The following is a 19,735-nucleotide window of genomic DNA, read 5'->3' on the forward strand; positions in this document are numbered from 1 at the left end:
AAGTAACCCGTCCCCCTATCGTAACGTCCTATTGTAGTAATCGTCCTTTCGAAAAAATATACATTGACTTTTTAGGACCTTATCCTAGGTCAAAATTAGGTAATGTGTATGTTTTCGTTGTTTTAGACCATTTGTCCAAATTTGTGTTATTAAAAGCCTTGAGAAAAGCAACGTCCTCGAAAGTGATAAAATTCTTGAAAGAGGAAGTTTTTAATATGTTTGGAGTTCCAAACATAATCCATTCTGATAATGGAAAACAATTTGTGGGAAAAGAGTTTCAGAATCTTATCACCAAATATGGAATAAGACATTTTAAAACAGCTTTTTATTCACCGCAATCGAATGCGTCGGAAAGGGTTAACCGCTCGTTGTTAGCTGCTATCCGATCATACCTTAAAAACGATCAAAGAGAATGGGATACGCACCTTAGCGATATTGCGTGTGCGTTAAGGAGTGCAGTTCATAGTGCTACTGGTGTATCCCCATATTATGCCTTATTTGGTACTAATATGATGATGCACGGTAGTAGTTATGAACTGGCGAAAAAGTTGAACGCGATGGACGACAACGAGTTGTTGATTCTTCCCCGACAAAGCCGATTGCAATGCATTCGAAATCAAATCCGTGAAAATATTTTAAAAGCAAATGAGAAGTCGGCGAAAATATATAACGTCCGAACTAAAAATACCCGATATGTGCCCGGACAGGAAGTATATAGAAAGAATTTTATTTTGAGCGATTCTTCAAAATGTTTGTCCGCCAAGCTGTCCCCAAAATATGTTAAGTGTCGAATTGTTAAACAAATAGGGAGTCATATGTATGAACTCGAAACCCTAAACGGAAAGAAAGTGGGCATATTTCATGCAAAGGACTTAAAACAATAAGTCTATGTCAAACTTAGGCTAAACTGATTTAAAAACCCGATAAAAATATGTCTATCTGAACGGAAATCCTTTTTCGAAGAATTGGTTTCTGAGTCGTCATACTACTGTTTTGTTTATCTGTTTTATTTATTTTTGTTATATATTTCATATAGTACCTGACGTTTTTTTTTATTAACACCCTGTACCTAAACAGTTTTTTTATTAAAAAACGCTTTTTATTTTAGTTGACTTAGTAGAAATTTTATTAGTTGCATGCAAAAAAAAAAAATTAGTTTTACTTAGGTTACTTAATGTTATTTATTGAAATTTTGTTATAGGTTTTGATTAAAATTTAAAATAGATACCTGGGTACTTAACTGTGATAAAAACTATTAAGCATCTGTGATTTTATAAATTGAATACCTTTTGAAGACTGATAGTTAAGCTAATTATATTTTTTATAAGCTGTGATATTTACTTTAATCTAGTTTAATGGTAGTTTAGTTAATTATATTTTTCGTAATCTGTGATATTTACAATTTTTTTACTATACTTTTTGACTTTTTACACAACTGTGATACTAGATTTAAGTTTTATTTGTATCCTTCATTTATTTATTGAAATTTATTTATTAATTTGTGATGTCTTGCATGTTTGAATCAATTGAACGCTTTAATAACGCTTAATTCTAGAATATGTAAATACAAATACTTAAAACACTCACCCATAATAATTTCTCCAGTAAATTAGTTGAAAAGATGGTTCGCAAATCATTGGAAATAACTTTTGTCCCCATACCACTCAATAAACACAATCTGCTAAAAATGAATACAAACACAAATTATTAGATTAGAATAGGTTATAAAATAATGGTACTAACCTTCACAGAAGCCTAGTCAGTGGTTGGTGAAGAAAGGTCGCCTACACTTCGACATTTTTTTGTGCCCGGCTTGAACCGTGGGTTTTTCCCCACAGCACAGACAAAACATAAACAAAAATTCAAGTCCGCATAAGATTACTGAAGAGAGATTAAGGTAGCCGCACTGTATTTTCCGGTTCAATTGGGTTCACCATAACCTTGCCGTTGATGTTTTGATATACATACATATCTGCATGGATTATTTTTGTCCATTGATGCTTCCCTTAATTGATTTTTCATCTCGGCAGGTAAAAGACTTCTCTCTTTCATGAAATTGAAAAAAAAAGTTAAATTAAAAAGGGAATGCTAAATGTGCACCTACATACCTGGTAGTTTTCCATCCTCCTTAGGATAGGCATCTGCATGTTTATTTTACATACATACCAGGCGACCGTCTACACTCCGTGCATTTTTACTCCTTATTGGAAATGTATCCCAATAAGTAGCAAATTTTGTTGCGGACGCCTGGTGGACTGCCTCCCAGACCTAAAAGAAACAAAAATTATTATTAGGTTTGTAAATAATAAATCGATGCAAATAATAAACAAACCACGAATTATTTACTTACCTACCACCATGTTGATTGTCGGGTTGATTTGGTTTGGATTTGAATGACAGACGACAGAGAATACTGGTTATAAAGACTTCGTACTTTTTTATGTTTACATGGGGTCGAGTTGAAATAGACCATTTCGACTAAATGTCAATTCTAAAGCTAGATAGAGATTGGAAAGGAAAGAGATGAATTATAAGGACACAGTACCATAATGCACGTTTGCATCAGCCGTTTTTATTGTTTTTATTTGTTCATTACGTACTTTTTGTAATAATCAGGTGTCCAGTTGTTCGTGTTGTTTTATGTACAAAACAAAGTTAAACGTCCAATTTTTAGTTGAATTGATCTGAATGTAATGAGACCATTAACCTTACACCATCTATCGGTTGAAGGTTACAACCAGAAATTTCCTTTTTAGCTTTAGTACAAATGAAAGTCGTCAGAATGAGTTCGAATTCGAAGTTGATTTTAGCTCACCAATACAAAGAAAGGTAGGTGATAATTAAGATTGAGAGATGTGGATCGGGTGATGTTTTTTTTCAGTTAGACGGATCGTACGATGAGATGTTCGATTTTTGTTCCGGAAGGGAGAGGGATTCTTGATTTTGCGCCGTCGAGATCGGTATTTGTTAAAGACGAGACAAAACCTTTTCGAGTCAGGGGAGTTTTTTTGAAATCGACCGAGAAAAGAGTTTGGTGGTGAAAAGCTGAAAAAGATTTTATGAAACAAAAATTTAAAAAAAAAAAACCTTAACTTTAAGAAAAAGTTATTAACTTCAAAAAAGAAAAGAAAAAAAGAGATACAAAATAATTCGAGAGTGATGTGAAGAACTTTTTATTCTTGCAAAAAAAAGCAAACGGGTGAATAAGTGTTGCCATAGTTTTTTTTTGAAATTTTTTTAATTAAATTAACCAAATATTGATTTAAACTAAATTAAACCAATCAAACGTGATGTGATGAACCCAATAAAGACAAATTTGGGAAAAAATAGTTAAAAGCGGTTGATAATTGGCGGTCCCATATCATCATTAAGCCGCAATATACAATTTAAATACAAAATTTAAATAGTTTTGCAACGTCTTGTTGGTCCACCAGAGCACCCCGGTTCCCGTCAGCACCGGTCCGTGTAGAGGCACTTGGGAGGAGGAATTGTTCAGACTGATAAGTCAATCTTTGTGTTTGTGTTTGTCTTTATCTATATTTATTTATTTTTTTTTGGCGTCCAAAGTATTTTATTAAATAACATTTTCATTAATTTATTATTTAAAATTTCTAATTAATTTAATTTGTTAATCGTAATGTGTAAGCAATGAAAATAAGTTTTTGAAGAGGTCAACGCGAAAAAAAAAAAATTGTGTTGATTGATTTTCCAGGTTAGAACCAACCTCCACAGAGCTCTCTAGGGGTAGGTGATCCTAGGACGTTTTTTTTTTGTTTTGCTTATAGAGTTTCGGTAATACCAAAAAAAAAGGGTATTTAAATGTTCCGGTTTGGTAGTTTCTTTTGACTCGAAAGAATTGTTTTTCGTTGCGTTTTGGTTTTTTCCTTAGTTTTTCATTTAATTATTTTTTGTTAACGCACTTTGTTAATTTAATTTTGTTTTTCTTGTTCATTCAAAAATAAAGTTTAAATGTGATAATAAAACTGGACGCCTATAATGAGAAAAGAAGAAAGCTTTTGTTTAATTTTGGTTTCGATTGAGTTGTTGAAGATGATTTGTTGAAGAACGTTACAGGGGTGCCGATGGTAGCAGCTTTTCAACGATGGTAATGACCTGATTTCCACGAGAACGATAAAAATTTGGGAAAATCCAAACATGGCCTAAGGATTTTCATGGTTGGGTGGGTATAGGCCACACTGCAATAACACCGGCAGTGCCCTTGAGGTGGTGAACGTCCGTCCGCGTCCAATTTTTTATAAATCGGCCTGATACATGTTTTTGGCTGCTGGTGACGTTTACTTCCGGGAACAAGATCCCCCCCATATCCGACGAGCTAACGCTGCGCCCAGCAAGCAGGCCACGTTCTCGGGAGTAGATACTCTGTCCCTTTTTCCTGGTGTTCCTCTTTCCTTTTCCAGATGTTCCTGTCCAGGTATGGTAGCTTCTCCGCCTTATCGACTTATCCTTATACACACTCCTCTCCCCTCCACAAACCAGCAACATATTATTCCTTCTTTGTTTGAAATTTGTACTTTGGCTTATGTATATTAATGCTTATGAAGCTTAAACAAATTTGCTTTTCTCATTCTTTCTTTAGTTATATTCTCCTCATTCTTAATTCCCTACCAAGTACTTTGATACACGCAGCGCCCTCAATAGTTGTGAAGATGAAATACAAAATTTCGTCTCATAATAATACTTTAGTAAATATATATACAATGATTGAATACAGTTTTCGTTGACATAACGTAATAAGATCTTCAGGACACTGAATTACCTAAAGGAATACAGAAAAGTATTTTTTTTAGCAAAAGATCATTGTGTAACTATAATATATTATTCTAACGATTTGCAATCCAACATTATAATTAATTCCATTTTTAAGCAAATTGAAACATATTTGCTAAGAGAGCAATATGGATTCTTATAGATTTATTCAATTTTTTACAAGTTTCTGTAAGAGTTTAGAAATCTGTTCATACAAAATCATAGTTTTACTCTAAATGCATGTGCATTTTAAGTCAAGAGGTGCAATCACTTTTAAGGGGGTTTTTATATGAGAATAAGTTTATTGTTATCGACAATATCCAGACTTTAAATCCGTCTATTAATACTGGGATTAAGCAAAATTAACAAAAACCAACAACAATGGGCAGGTTCAGACAAATAAGGGACTTCATTTTCAGCCAATAGCATTCTTCTTTCATTTTTCACTTTAACCAAGCTAACTAGTTAGTTTCTCAAGCGACATAAACTTCAAACTTCGCGCTAAAACTATCAAAAACATAATAGTCTACAAAAACTCCTTAGGCAAGCTTAATTCCATCTCAACTTGTATTTCATATTTTAAGGAAATTTACTAATTCCTTTTTCAATTTGACAAAGACTCCTTTCATATAAAACATTAAATAGAATTGAGCAGAAAATAATTAAACCACAGAGTAAAAAAGTTGAGCTTTCAGTTAGTTGATCAGTTTCACCATACACAGTCGATTTTGGATCGGCTTAGATTCATTTGGCTCTTTGGCCTTATAGTACATGGCTTGCTTTATTTTTTTTTTGTTTCACTTCCGTGAAAGCTAGGCCTACACAACAGAGCCAAAGATCGAAATGGACCTGGGCCGATACAAAATAAACCGCGTATAGGGAAACTGAGGTGGCTCGGTTTGGCTTTGTCGAAACATTTGGATTATCAGAAAGTCAATAAGTTCAGTTACTAGCTTTTAAGTCTGTGTTTAGAGAAAATTTAATTGAAGTCGATTGCTTTATTGTTTGGGGAGATATTTGAGATCAAGCAATTGTGTACTTTTTTAAATTTGATTTTATAAAAAAAATAGGTGTGGTTTATTAACATCCTTTTTGCACATCAGTTTAATAAAAGCTGTGTTCAACTAGCTGCCCTAAAGTACTCTGTACAGAAAACTGCAGTTGTTTGTGTTCGTTAAGAATATTTCTGCACTGACTTAAACTAATTAAGGATAATTGAACTTACCAAGTGTACTATCCATTTCTTTTGGGTGAAAACTTTCAAAATCCATTTATTTCGTTATTCGATTTTTTTTCTGTATGTGTCGAAAAATGTCGAAATTTGCAACTTGACTTATAAATTGATTGATTACAATAACTCGGAATAGACAAAGGATGGCGTTAAGGAATCGTAAAGTAATAGAATTACGTTTCTAAACAATTTTGACAAAACTTTGAAAATGATTTTCACATTGTGCGCTTTTCCAATAAAAAGCCCAGCAAAAAAGAAAACAAAATTATAGCAAGGAAACAGATCTTTTTTATATTTTCCATCATTAGTTTTTAAGACCATGAACTTGATTTGAAATAGTGACATTAATTAAAAAACAACTAAATGTATTTTAGGTGTCAAAGAATAAATCCAAGTTTTCCTACCATATTATATTTATCTAATATTGTTGGATCACCACAACCTGAACTGGCCCATTGTGTTGTGAACTTTATGAAGGCTGCTGTCAGGTGTTCATGTTTTTTTTTCTCAACAGGTCACCTGTCAACAACCGACATTTTCAATTTAAGTTTGTTTTTTATTTGGGCGCGAAAATGACGCATTAGCAACAATTTGTGTAATTAAGTTAATAAAATAAAACTACAAAACAATTATGTAGAATAAGAAGACTTTGTTTAAAATAACAACGATCAACAATTAATTGAATTGGACTTTCTCAGAAATTGCTAGTGGACTTCGATAAACATTTCTTTCATTTAAAACAAAAACGCACCACACAATGGCCTCACCTCGCAATACAAGAATAGCTCTATCGGAAATACCCGACCGCTTAGAACTCCTCAGAGTAGCTACAACACCAACGAATCCCGAAGCAGCAGAACCAACTCCGGCAAATATTCTAAACCAAACTATTTTCGACAATGCCATCAATAACATGTCCTTGGATCACGAATCCCCTGTTGCTTCACCTGATGAAATTGTTATCAAACAACGAGGACGTCGTCGTTTCACGCTTACCTGGTCCCCAGACAAGTTATCTTCACAGAGTCCCTTCCAGAAGACTCCAACAAAGATAGCTACACATATGACACTGAGAAGTTCCCCCCGGAAACGCCTTCTCATGACTGAGACACCTTATTCAAAGTCACCATCTGCAGACTCTTGTGCCTCTGATAATATTGGAAGACTCTCAGGTTTTAGGTCTCCGTGTAATATGACTCCGATTGTAAAGAAACTTAAACTAGACGAAACTCCGGTGGCGCAAACAAATTTCAATACCAGCCTGGACGTGATGCTCAAAGGACTCAGTCACAATCAACTTGTCGAGATGATTGGACATCTAGTTGCGAAGGATGCTAAGCTTGAAGAAGTGATCCGCAGTGATTTTCCATTGCCAGATATTGGGTAAGTGACGATTTGTTCTCAATACACTTAAAACTAACTCAAGTCTGTTTTTCTAGATATTTGGAAGACGAATTGATTTTATGTAAACGCAATATCTTCAAAAGTCTCCCCACATCACGATTGTGTAAGAAGACAGACAGCTCTGCCTATGCGAAGGCAGTTATGCATGTATCTGCTTTTAAGACGGCCATCATAAGTCACACCCGAAAGCTACACGACTCATCACACTGGGATGCTTTGCTGGACTATGCTCTTATGGCATGGAACTATGTCCGGGCAACACCCATATGGGACAATAACTCGCACAATGCTATTAGGCGACAATGCTTTAAAATCTTAACTTGCCATTGTGTGGCAGCACTTAAGCATGGTGGGCTTAGAGTGGGCGTTCAGAGATTGAACAATCTAGAACGAAATCTAGCTGATTGGTCAAAAGATCATGAGGATGTTCTATCTTGTGTGAATGCTCTTAATAAAACATTTAATTTCCGATCGAGTATGTGACTTGAATCGCGTCACTTATTTCAGTTTACATTTTAAATACCTTGAACATTACACGAAATAAAATACAAAGCCTGCTTGTACCACAAGAATCTAATTTTTACATTTAAGAGAATACAAAATTACTAACTCCCAACCTCCTAGCTTTACCTGTTGTTTGTCCATATAGAATATTTTTATATATGTATAAGAAAAAATAAAAACAAATTAAAAAGTAGGTTCATGTCTTTCTTTTGTTTATGGGGAGTATTATCATTCGCGAGTCGAAAATTCGTCTTAAGTCGAATGTTTTGGTGAACTAACTGTTTGGTGGTATTACCAACGGCGAACTCCGTAGTTCGTCTTTGAAATAAAGATGATCAGAAGCGTTAAATTGTTTTTCGAGGATGAAAATGAAGAAGTAACAAATAAATAAGAACTAATCATGGTCTGCAAATTGAGGAGAAGTTTAAGAGATGCTTCCAACCCACTGGAAGTACCAGATAATTTGTAATAAAATTAACAATGGGCAGGCACAGCCAATATAAGGGACTTCATTTGCAGTTATCTTCATTCTTTGAACGTAAGTTTTGACCAAGCCAACCAAGATAGTTTTTAAACGTCATGCATTTTTCAAATTCAGAACTTTACTTTTCAAACCTTTACTTTAAGTTGATAGTACAAAAAATACCAACAAAATTATTATCTAAATACAAAGCACTCCTCAGGAAAGCTACAAGTCCATCACGATTTGTATTTTGTATTGTTAAGAAATATTAATTATTTATTTTCCAAATTGACAAGGAACCCTTTTACAGAAAGTATTAAATGAAGCTGTAAATAAATTATACAGCAATAAAGTTCAGCTTTCAGCTGAATGAAAAAACATTATCAACTATCATTTAGATAGAAGTAGAATTGACTTAATAGTTAGGGAGATTTTTCTTGGCTTACTTTCCAGTCAACTTTCCATTAAAGTTGACTTAATTGGAAGGTAATTTTTTGGCAGCTGGCCAATCAGATACTAGAAACTTGCCTAAGTTTTAAGTCCCTAACGTCGTCTGAACCTGCGCAATTACTTTGAAAACATTTAACTAGATTTTTTTTTTTCATAGATTTGTGTTATACTTTCGGCTTAGCAAACACGCATTTAAATATGTTTTAAGTCAGATAAGTTCAGGATTTGAAACGACTCAAAGTTATGCAATTATACCAATTTTAAAACTTGCGTGCGCTCTACGATTTCTCAGATGTGGAAGTTATCAAAATAGTGTAGGAAATGACTTTGAGCAAGGTTTCTCCCAACCTACAGTTTCAGTAGTTTTAAGCGAAGTTCTTAATTTGCTTGAAGCAATAATCTGCCCAATTTGGATCAATGCAGATATGTCCACTTATGAAAAGCAAGAAGCGAGAAACTATTTTTTTCAAAGAGCAGGCTTAACAGGTATAGTTGGATGGGTAGACGGAACTCACATTGGTATCATAGATTCTGCGCAGTTACAACACCAATATTTAAATAGAAAAGGTTTTTAAAGCTTAAATGCGATGGTGGTCACGTCCTTCAAAATTGAATTTTGATGGTCAGGTAAAACTTTTTCTTTTTAAGGCTTGTGACAATAATGAAGTGATAAAATTTATTGATGCTAGATATCCTGGTTCTACGCATTATTTGTTTTTAAAAATTCTAGGAGATTCGGGATATCCTCTACTGCCGTATTTAATCGTTCCATTTAGAAATGCCTCCTCAGGGTCTAGAGAAGGACTATTCAATAAAAAAAACATGCGAAGGTAAGAAAAAATAATGAGCGCCAAAACGGCCTATCCCTCATTTTAAAAAATATCAAACTGACTATGCAGAAGCAGATCGAACCTGTGATATCGTATAAAACTAGATGTATTTTTATGGGGGTAAACTGTTTTTCGTCTCTATGAAATTCAAAAATGTTTTATGCCAAAACGGCCTAAGCTTCTTAGGCCACATTGAATTCTAGAATTTAAATATTTGTGTGGGTTAGGTCAAAAACGCATTCTACATTTTAAGAGTAGGTATATTTTTTGAAAATAAATAATGTTAGCCAATAGGTATTTAAACGTATGCAAATAGTGCATAGCAAATCGAAACGAATGATTAGGCAATGCAATTATTGTTTATTTGAAAATAATTTATTGGATAATTCTTTGCCTCTCCGCTTTTAGTTCATGTAGTTCTTGTTTTTACTAGTTGTTCTCGTTAAAAAAAAGTTATTCATTTTGAAATAAATCCACTTGTTTGTCAAAGGTAAGTTCGTAAAATTTATTGATGGATCTTTATTTAAATTGAAAATGTATTAGCTTGACAAAGAAATTGTACCTACGTGAAGAAGCATGTCTGAGGCTGACTCCATAAGTTTACAAGACTTTGAAAATTCTGGATCCGAGTACGCTCCTACACAATGTGATTCATCAATTTCATCGCTTTCTTTTGAAGATACATTACCTAGGCCATTGGGTATTGTGGTAACAGAGTCCCAGATAGAATTACCAGAAAATGAAAGGCCAATTGATTCAGCAGTTGAAGTTGAATGCATAAATGAATTGAAAACACCTACGAGGAAAAGAATTGCCAACAAATCGAAATGGAATAAACACGTAAGTAAAATTCAGCGAAATTCAGGAAAATGTTATAAGACTGTAAAAGGATTTGTGAAGCCAGCTCGAACGTTAAATGCAATTGCATGTCCATGTCCGTTAAAATGTCATCAGCATTTCAGTTAAAGTACTTGCGAAGTATTTTTGAAAATTTTTATAAAATTGCTGATCATGATTTGCAAAATGCGTATTTATGTAGACAAATTGGAGTTATTGAAACAAAGAGATCTTATCAACAATGTCGGAATGATAGTCTGCAAAAGATTTTTTAAACAGATTCTACAGGTAATTGGTCGTATTACTCGTGAACTTAAGCATAGAACACCTAGAACGAGCGAAACAGATTTACACCACCGAAAAGCTGAATCAGCTAGAAGTGGGATGCAGTTGGATTCGAAACTTAACAACAATGAATAGGCAGTTATAGCTTTCAATTTGATGAAAAAAACAATAGTAGCTTACTACAAGAGGAAGCTATGGACCTATTGCCTTGGTATTCATGACCTTATTACAAACAAATCGTTTATGTACGGCAGATAGACCATAACTTCTTAGTATCTGGACACTCATTCCTACCATGTGATCAAGATTTCGGTCTTATTGAAAAGGAAAAGAGGTATTATAAGTACATTTTTACACCTGATGATTGGGATCGTGTAATCATCACAGCAAAAAAAAGCAGCCATTCCACTTAGTCAAAATGACAGCAGATGACTTTAAAAACATTTCTTTGATCGAGAAACTAGTGACAAACAGAAAAGTATCCACCACCAAGACATTGACATTTCAAAGCGGAACTCCAGTGAATTCGTAGAGGAGGAATTGGAGCTGCAAAGTTTAAGGATCTTTAAGAACTCAAGGAATTCATAACTCCTATAATGCACTCGTTTTATAATAATTTAAAAACAAATACAAGAGCGGAAGATGAAGACATCCAGGAAGAAGAAGAAGAATGAACGCTCTTATAATAATATTGCTATTATATAAATGGCCTAACCCTCAGTTGGCATCAATAACAAAATTTTAAATGAATTCCAAAATGGCCTAAGCCACATTTTTTTCTTATTTATTGTTTAAAACGCTCTTTCTGTTCGTAAATAAACGCATTAGTATTAACCACAAACAAACAAAAAAAAATAATATTCATCAAAGATTAATAAAAAGAAATAACATATTTTAAAAACAAATTTTTTTTTAATCCTACTTTTCGCGGTACGATTTTTTGGGCTTAGGCCGTTTTGGCGCTGAGCGCCACAATGGGCATTTTAAAAAGTAGATTCAGGTCAGTCCACAGAAAGCCATCAAAATAGTTAACGCTTCTTGTTCACTGCATCATATTTGTAGAAAGTACAACATTCCATTCGCCAAATTTTTGAAGTTTAAGGTGAACGTCAACTTGGCGAATCGCAAACAGCAATGCGAAAAAGTTACATTCGCTTATATTTTTAGGCGACTCGTGAGTGATAATACGGCAAGTTGTGTTTCTAAAGGGTCCTTTTTAAATTGTACTTGGAACATCAAATGATTTATGAAAAGAAGTTTGGACCAGTTGCTGAAGAATTATATAGCAAAATTCTGAACTTGAAAATGAAACTTTCAAGGAAGAAACTCACGTTGCCAAATTTTCAGTAAATTAAAGTCGATATTTGTGACTTACCATTCAAACAGTTTGTCTTAAAACTCATCACTTTAAAGCCAAGATAATTTGAATAAATACATTCACTTTCATTTATTTTTACCAAATGTACCGTCCTGACAACATTAAATGCTGTATGGGAAATAGGTACCAACACCATTTATTCAGCTTTCATCAATAAATTAAAAATTTCCACTAACATTATAATTCTTAAAAATTATTTTACAGTCTTAATAAAAAAAATATACAACAAATTTTTATTATTTTGTTGTTTTTCGAAGCCACATCAATTTGAATATTGTATTGTTTTTTAACAATGGAGATGATTTAAAAGCACATGTGTGTTCCAAATTTAGTTAAAATTGCCAAAGCTAAAACAATTGCGGGATGATATGCAGTATTCGTCGGACCAGCTGAAATATGCTTCCCTGAAATGTAAAAAATAATATAAATAAATTAAAATCATCAATTCAAAACTATTATATGGGTATTTCAAATACTCACATCGTTTTGCCAAAGCTGGAGCACAGCAACATTCCTTCACTTCTTCGTAGAAAAAGCACGATCCAACCGATGCTTGATATTGTTTTTCTCCAACATAGCATATGTGCGGAATGAAAGGCAATCCCTCTAAAAGTATGTAAAAATAAAAGAAAATAAGACTGATTAATATACTTTAAGTTGTATTGAGTGAATAAATTTAGGTTGAAAACTATCTGCTTTTGTAAAATTTTTCGGGTCAAGAAACTGTAAGTATTTCTAGTTTTTTTTTTTTAATTTTGCAAACCTTAAACGACTTCATGAATGGTAAAACAAGATTTTCTCTTCAGAATGAAAAATAATAAGCTGGAAATGAGTTAATACCTTCCTTTTTATGTATAAACATTGTGTAAAAAGTCTCATAAAATCTCGTGTCTGTGTCGTGAAATCTCGTGTCGTAAGTCATAGACCACCAAAGTTCGCGAAAACTACCTTTTGTGATTGTCTCTGTTTCTATAAATTCCAATGTTACTAACATTTTCACTAAATGTTTTAACCCCATTAGACCTATTGGTAATGGAGATACTCACGAAAAATTGGCTTTACGGACTTTTGGCTAAGCTCAGACCAGAACTTATTTTGACTTAGTAAAACGGATAATTTTATAGAGGATGTGCTAAGCAAATTTGAAGAATAATTTATAATTAATTTGTTTTCATGTTTTCGACTCTATGTAAGTGGAAATCTGAATGACAATTGCCCCTATATTTATTGACAATGGCAGGTTTAGACGAAATAGGGGACTTGAAAGTAAGGCAATTTTCTAGTATCCGATTGGCCAGCTGCCAAAAAAATACCTTCCAATTAAGGTTACTTTAATGGAAAGTTGATATAGGAAAGTTAGTCAAGAAAAATCTACCTAACTATCAATTCAAGTCTACTTTTGTCAAAATGACAGTTGATCATGTTTTTTTTCTTTGAACACAAAGCTGAACTTTATTATTTATTTATTCATTTAATGCTTTTGTAAAAGGTTTCCTTGTCAATTTGGAACATAGATAAGTAATATTTCTTGACAATATAAAATCCAAATCGTGACTTACTTTTAGCTTGCTTGAGAAGTGTTTTGTGGACAATAATATTTTTACTATGAACTTGTAGTAGAACTAAGGTTCTGAATTTGAAATTCATGACACTTGAAAAACTAACTGGTTGCGTTGGCCAAAATGTACGTTAAAAGAATGCAGTTGATTGCAAAAATGAAGGCCCTTATAGTGTCTGAACCTGCCCACTGTCATGGTACTTCTTTAATATCGTTCTGAAAATAATTGTGTAAAACTCAACAATCAACTCTAGAGTCGCATATTACAGAAGTCCATCGAATTACTCAGATACGCCGATGAAGATTAAAGATGGAAGATCAAAGCGTGATGTCAGTGGAGCGGTTTTGATCATTGCGAAAGAAGCGGAGAACATGGGTTTAGTGGTCAATGAGGGTAAGACCAATTTTGTATATGCTGTCATCGAAAACGGACATTGAACGATGATGCCTTGGTTAAAACGTCACCATGGACATCTATAACTTTCAGGTAGTTAATGAAAATGTCTATTTAGGCAACGCTATAAATTCAGACAACGACACCAGCCCTGAATCATAAATCTTGAAAATAGCTGCTTCTTAGGACTTAGTATTCAATTGAACAGTAAAGTCCTCTCTCGAGGATCTTAAATAACCATCTATGTATAATTCGCTCATCACCGCGGTTCTCATTTATGGCGCTGATGTTTGGATCTGCTTAAGAAAGATGAGAGCGTCTTCTGTTGATTTTTGGCCCCGTCTCCGGAGTTTTAAGGAGAAGGTATAATGACGAACTGTACCGGCTGTAGAGCGACACTGAAATGGTTAAAAGAATAAAAATCCAATGATTTAGATGATAGGATCATGTAGATCGAATGGACATCAACCCTCCCGTCCGGAAGGTCTTCGAATTTAATTCAAAAGGACGTTGCCGGCGCAGTAGAGAAAGACCGTGACTCAGGTTCCGCACGCAGATGGTATAGAAGACCTCAACTAACTTGGCGTGCGAAACTAAACACAGTTACGACCTGGGTCTATCCCAGACTGTAACACCACCTTAAGCAAGTAAGTAACTTTTTAAAAACACAAACTAATTAAATTACCAAACATTACTTCAAATAAATTGAAAAAATGACTCTGAAAATAACGCCATAGTGCTTTGTATGTTAAACACTACATTGATCATTCAACATTCATTAAGCCTCAAGGGGTTATCAAACGTACGAAGGTCTAAAAATGAAACCCTCGAATAAAAACCAAATCTGCAGCAGCAAGATTTCACTTTATCTCCTATTTGTATAGTATCTGTGGTATTTGATGCAATAAAAAATCTGTATTTAAAAAATCTCCCACAGAGTGGAGTAAGGTTCTTGAAGCAATTATTTAATAGTTATAAAAATAAGCTACTTTCCTTCGACATGGAAAAAAGCAAAATTGATTCCTTTATTAAAACCGTCAAAAGTGCTTGCAACCCAACTCACTATAGACCAATAAGTTTATTAAGTTTACTCAGCAAATGCTTTGAATTATTGATTAAATCTAAAATGTTAATCTATATAAATCAAAATAACCTACTGCTTCCAGAACAGTTCGGCTTTAGAGCTTTTCACAGTACTGTTCAACAAATTAACAGAACAACTCAATATATTAAAAATAACTTAAGTTCTGGAAAAAGTACCGGTTTGGTACTTTTAAATATTGAAAAGGCATTGGACTCCGTCTGGCGTAACGGGCTTATACATAAATTAAAAACTTTAAATTTTCTTTAATACATATCAAAAATTGTGAAGTCCTTCCGGAAGTTTCAAATTTCTGTGAACAATGAACTTTCCGATTTATGTATTTTACATACATTCAAGAGTACCTCAAGGGTCTGTGCTTGGGCCAATTTTATACACTTGCATTTTCGTATCAGATTCACTTGGTTCCACTATTTAAACCAAGCTGCAATACAATCTTAATGTGATAAGACTCAAGCTATCTTTTCCACAATAAAAAGAAAGTCCAGAATCCATATCGATAAAAAATAATAATAATTGAATAAGGTTATTCGGCTAAGTACCTTGGGGTATTACTTGACTCTAAACTTACCTTTGGATTCCATGTACGTCAAATTGTAAATAAAATCAACGTTACAACAAAAACACTTTATCCTTTCATAAATCGAAGATCCAAACTAAGTATTGAAAATAAAATACTTATATTTAAATCCATATTTCAAGCAATTATGTTTTATGGTTCTCCAGTATGGGGTAAATGTGCAAAAACACATATACTACATTACATTACATTACATTACATTTCACACTACTCTGCACATAAATGTACAGAGTAGAGAACACAGCACCTTGAGCAACTAGGCTATGGAAGGTGATAACAACACAAGACATTAATACAAGACAGAAGGACAGAGAAGAAAGAACAACAGACAGAAAGAACACATGACAACAGCACGCGGTAGGTCAATTTGTCTTGCTTAAAAGTTTGTACTCGTATCAATTTTTACCAAATTTGTGTACTATTTTTTGTACATTTTATTTTTTATGAAAAAACGGAAAAAAATATTTTCTGTGAAATAAAATAAGTTTGAAGCCAATATTTTTAATTTTTGAAAAGCTATTTGAGTCGAAAGTAAATTTTTACCTAGTTTTAGTATTGTTTTATTTTTTGTAAAAAAAATTGTCAATTTGATTTTTTTCAAAATTTAATCGACTGTTGAAAACAATATTTTTTATAAGATAAAATTAGTTTGAAGCCAATATTTCAAATTTTTGAAAAGATATTTGAGTCAAAAATCATTTTTTACCAACTTTTATTAATTTTATTTTTTAGGTTTTTATTTTTTGTAAAAAAACTGTCAATTCGATTTCTTTTCAAAATTTTACTGAATATTTACAACAATATTTTTTGAAAGATGAAAGTAAATTATCTCAAATTTTGTAAAGATATTTGAGTCGAAAATCAATTTTTACCAACTTTTAATCATTTTTTTTAGGTTTTTTATTTTTTGTAAAAAAACTGTCAATTCTATTTCTATTCTATATTTATTATAAGATAAATTAAGCTTGAAGCCTAAATTTCAAGTTTTTGAAAAGATATTTGAATCGATATTCAATTTTTACCAACTTTGAGTAACGTTTTTTAAGATTTTTATTTTTTATAAAAAAACTGTCAATTTGAATTTTCTTAAAATTTTATCAGATGTCGAAAACATTATTCTTCGTTGCACAAAATTGTTTTAGAGATGAAATCATATTTTAGTCGTAAAATTTTGGAGGTGACAAATTTTTTTTTCAGTTTTTTTTTTGATTTATAAAAAAACCATTGAATGGATTTTTTTCAAAAAATATACTTCTTTGATATCACGTTACAATTTATTATATACAACTAGCGGCTCGGTACGTGCTTCGCTACGTATAAGGCATAGTTACAAAAAAATGATTATAAAGTTCATTTATTCAAATAAAAAAAATATTTTAAATTGCTTGCTATTTAAAAGTCCAAATGACCCAAATGATATATTGTTTATATTATATTTATCAGCAAAGAGTAAAAACTAAAAAATAATTGGGTACTCTTACTATGGTGGGTCCATATGGGTTACTCTAATACAGTTGGATAAACAATATTTTTAGTTTTTTTTTTTCATTTTGAGCATGAATAAATAAACTGTTGGGGGTACGGACTCTGGAACAGGCAACATAAAGTTGGCCATGTGAAAAACATGATTCCTCCAAATTGACACGACAAACGTGAAGTGTTTTCCCTTGGGCCTTATTTATGAACATCTCAAATGATAAACGCACAGGATATTGTAATCTCTTGAATTCAAATGGCAAATCAGTTGGAATAATAGGGATAGAAGGTATCAAACCTACCAGTTAAGATTATAGCTTCAATCAAATTTGGCAATAACTTTTTCACTGCCAATCTGGTGCCATTACAAAATTTTGGTGAATTAATGTTTCTCAATAATATAATCAAAGAATACATTTTCAGATTCAAGCAATGCGGTGGTATACCAGCCGGTTCCAATGAATTTAAAAATTCAATTGGATAATTCATTGCCTCATCTTGATTCATAACTGTCAATTGATTTATATGTAGTGACTACACCGGGCAGTTTCGCTTGAATTTGAAATGGCATTGATATGAAAGTTTTTCGGTGCTAAAATGGTGCGTTCTCTCAACTAATTATGATTTCTGTAATTCTGAAGAATATTCGGAAAAACACATTCGATTACGAAATTGTACAAAAATTGTTCGGTAAAGTGATCATTCCGTTGGTACTGTCGATTTGTGTTTTGCCATGACCAATTTCTAACAATTTTTTGATAACTCATAGCAGTTGCATCATTATGTAGGTGAATACGCATATTAATGTTCAGTGTCAATTTTCATACATATCTCCAAAGAATTGATGACTTCAAACAGTCGTTTATTTCATCAGTAAGAGTTAATCGAGGAATGACAGGGAATGTTTGACGAAAGTCTTTTGACAGCAATATCAGAACATTGTTCGATTAAATGCTTCTATTGATTTTTTGTTCGCCATTGTGCACATATCCCATAAAATAATTGACGTTAATCGCAGAACTTTTGCCATTGCAGAATTTCTCGAAATATTGCAAGTTGAAATTTTAATCACCCGTACATTCAATGGCAATTTTAATGCAAAGTGTGCGGTCTGACCACCTTCTAATAATGTAGCAGCAATTCTTGAGGATGCGAGCGCCAATGCAATTTTCTGTTCCGATCGAATAGTCGTAAAAATCAATGATACAACGAAAGTTTTGCCTGTAACACGAGGTGCGTCCAAGAAATATAATCCAAATGTATTATTGGAAACGGCTTGCATGACTGTGTCATACACATGTTCTTGTTCAAAATTCAATTTGGTTATATTCGATTGTACACAAAAACCTAAATCATTAGAATTGAACTCCTGCTGACGTTGCAATTCACGATCAAAAAAATCACGTAACTCACGATTTAGTGCGGTCATACCCAATTGTGCTAATGATTTATTTACAATCGTTACACACGTCATATTATTACAGCTTCGTTGTACATTTCCAAGGTAATCAACAAATCGGGATTTCTTTAAGTATTAGTACAAATTGTTTGTATATGGGAGTATAGGAAAATGTTGATTTTACACCTTTTAAAATTTTTGTTTTTATTTTCTTTACGTACAAACCTTCTCTGGACTTCCACGAATAATTGAAGACCAAAATTAGTAAAATCGGTTAAGTCATTGTTAAGTTATAAGATTACAACGAAAAGTGGCATTGATTTTTATATATATAGATTTAATTCAAGTCTCTAGCGTTTTTGGTTCGTAAGATATTAGGGTTAACCAAAATTTTCACCTTTTTTTTTAAACTGCTATGGTAAAAAAACCACCCACGCAATTTTCTTGAGAGCCCTTTCTGCATCTTTCTGCGTTTTTATCTGTATAACACAATTTATTTGAAGTCGATATCTCTTCTGGTTCTTGAGCTATGGAGGACGAAAAAAACGTCGCGAACGTACGGACGTACGAACGTACGTACACACGCACGAACAGACATCTTTCTAAAAATCTTTTATTTCTACTCTAGGGACCTTGAAACGTCGAGAAATGTCAAAATTTTCAATTTGACAAATTAATTTTATAGATGGGTTTATTTATTTAATAAATTTGTTTTAGTTACTTTAATTATTTTTGTATTTATTAGTCCATATATTGATACTATAATACATTATTGTTCACTTATTAATTAAGTTGTTGACTTATTCATTTATTTATTTATTTGTTGGTTAATTTGTATATATACTTTGTATTTATGTATTTAATATTTTGTTGTTATTTATTTATTAATTTATTTATTTACTTTTATCAAAATGAAAAGACTGATCTAACTATTATTAAAAGTATTATTGTACTGTGATATTTATATACAGTTGTTATCATTATTTCTATTTATTAAATTTATTTATTTTTTTATTTAATGTGTTACACAAACTGTAAAATAAATGTATCTTGCAAATAATTTGTTGAGATAAACTA

General features: G+C 32.6%; 2 protein-coding genes and 1 long non-coding RNA gene across 3 annotated transcripts in view; 1 reads left to right on the forward strand and 2 right to left on the reverse strand.

Moving 5' to 3' along the window:
* Positions 1-2,107: 2,107 nt before the first annotated feature.
* Positions 2,108-2,731, reverse strand: LOC129953928 (uncharacterized). The gene is made up of 3 exons (XR_008782609.1): positions 2,601-2,731; positions 2,351-2,497; positions 2,108-2,268 (listed from the first exon to the last, which is right to left on the reverse strand). It is a non-coding gene; the product is annotated as an uncharacterized LOC129953928 (long non-coding RNA).
* A 3,789-nt stretch (positions 2,732-6,520) lies between these two features.
* On the forward strand, positions 6,521-8,099 carry LOC129953914 (uncharacterized). The gene is made up of 2 exons (XM_056067457.1): positions 6,521-7,381; positions 7,438-8,099. The coding sequence occupies exons 1-2, from the start codon at positions 6,756-6,758 to the stop codon at positions 7,883-7,885; spliced, it is 1,074 nt and encodes a 357-aa protein (XP_055923432.1). The 5' UTR covers positions 6,521-6,755; the 3' UTR covers positions 7,886-8,099.
* Positions 8,100-12,221: 4,122 nt separating this feature from the next.
* Positions 12,222-19,735, reverse strand: part of LOC129953918 (uncharacterized) — a 38,204-nt gene continuing 30,690 nt past the window's right edge. The window contains exons 4-5 of the mRNA XM_056067463.1: positions 12,630-12,755; positions 12,222-12,553 (exon numbers count right to left, since the gene is read on the reverse strand). Coding sequence (XP_055923438.1) covers positions 12,453-12,553; positions 12,630-12,755 — 227 coding nt within the window. The 3' untranslated portion in view covers positions 12,222-12,452. The remainder of the gene's footprint in view (positions 12,554-12,629; positions 12,756-19,735) is intronic.

The sequence above is a fragment of the Eupeodes corollae genome, chromosome 1 (genome assembly GCF_945859685.1).
Source record: "Eupeodes corollae chromosome 1, idEupCoro1.1, whole genome shotgun sequence".
Lineage (NCBI taxonomy): Eukaryota > Metazoa > Arthropoda > Insecta > Diptera > Syrphidae > Eupeodes > Eupeodes corollae.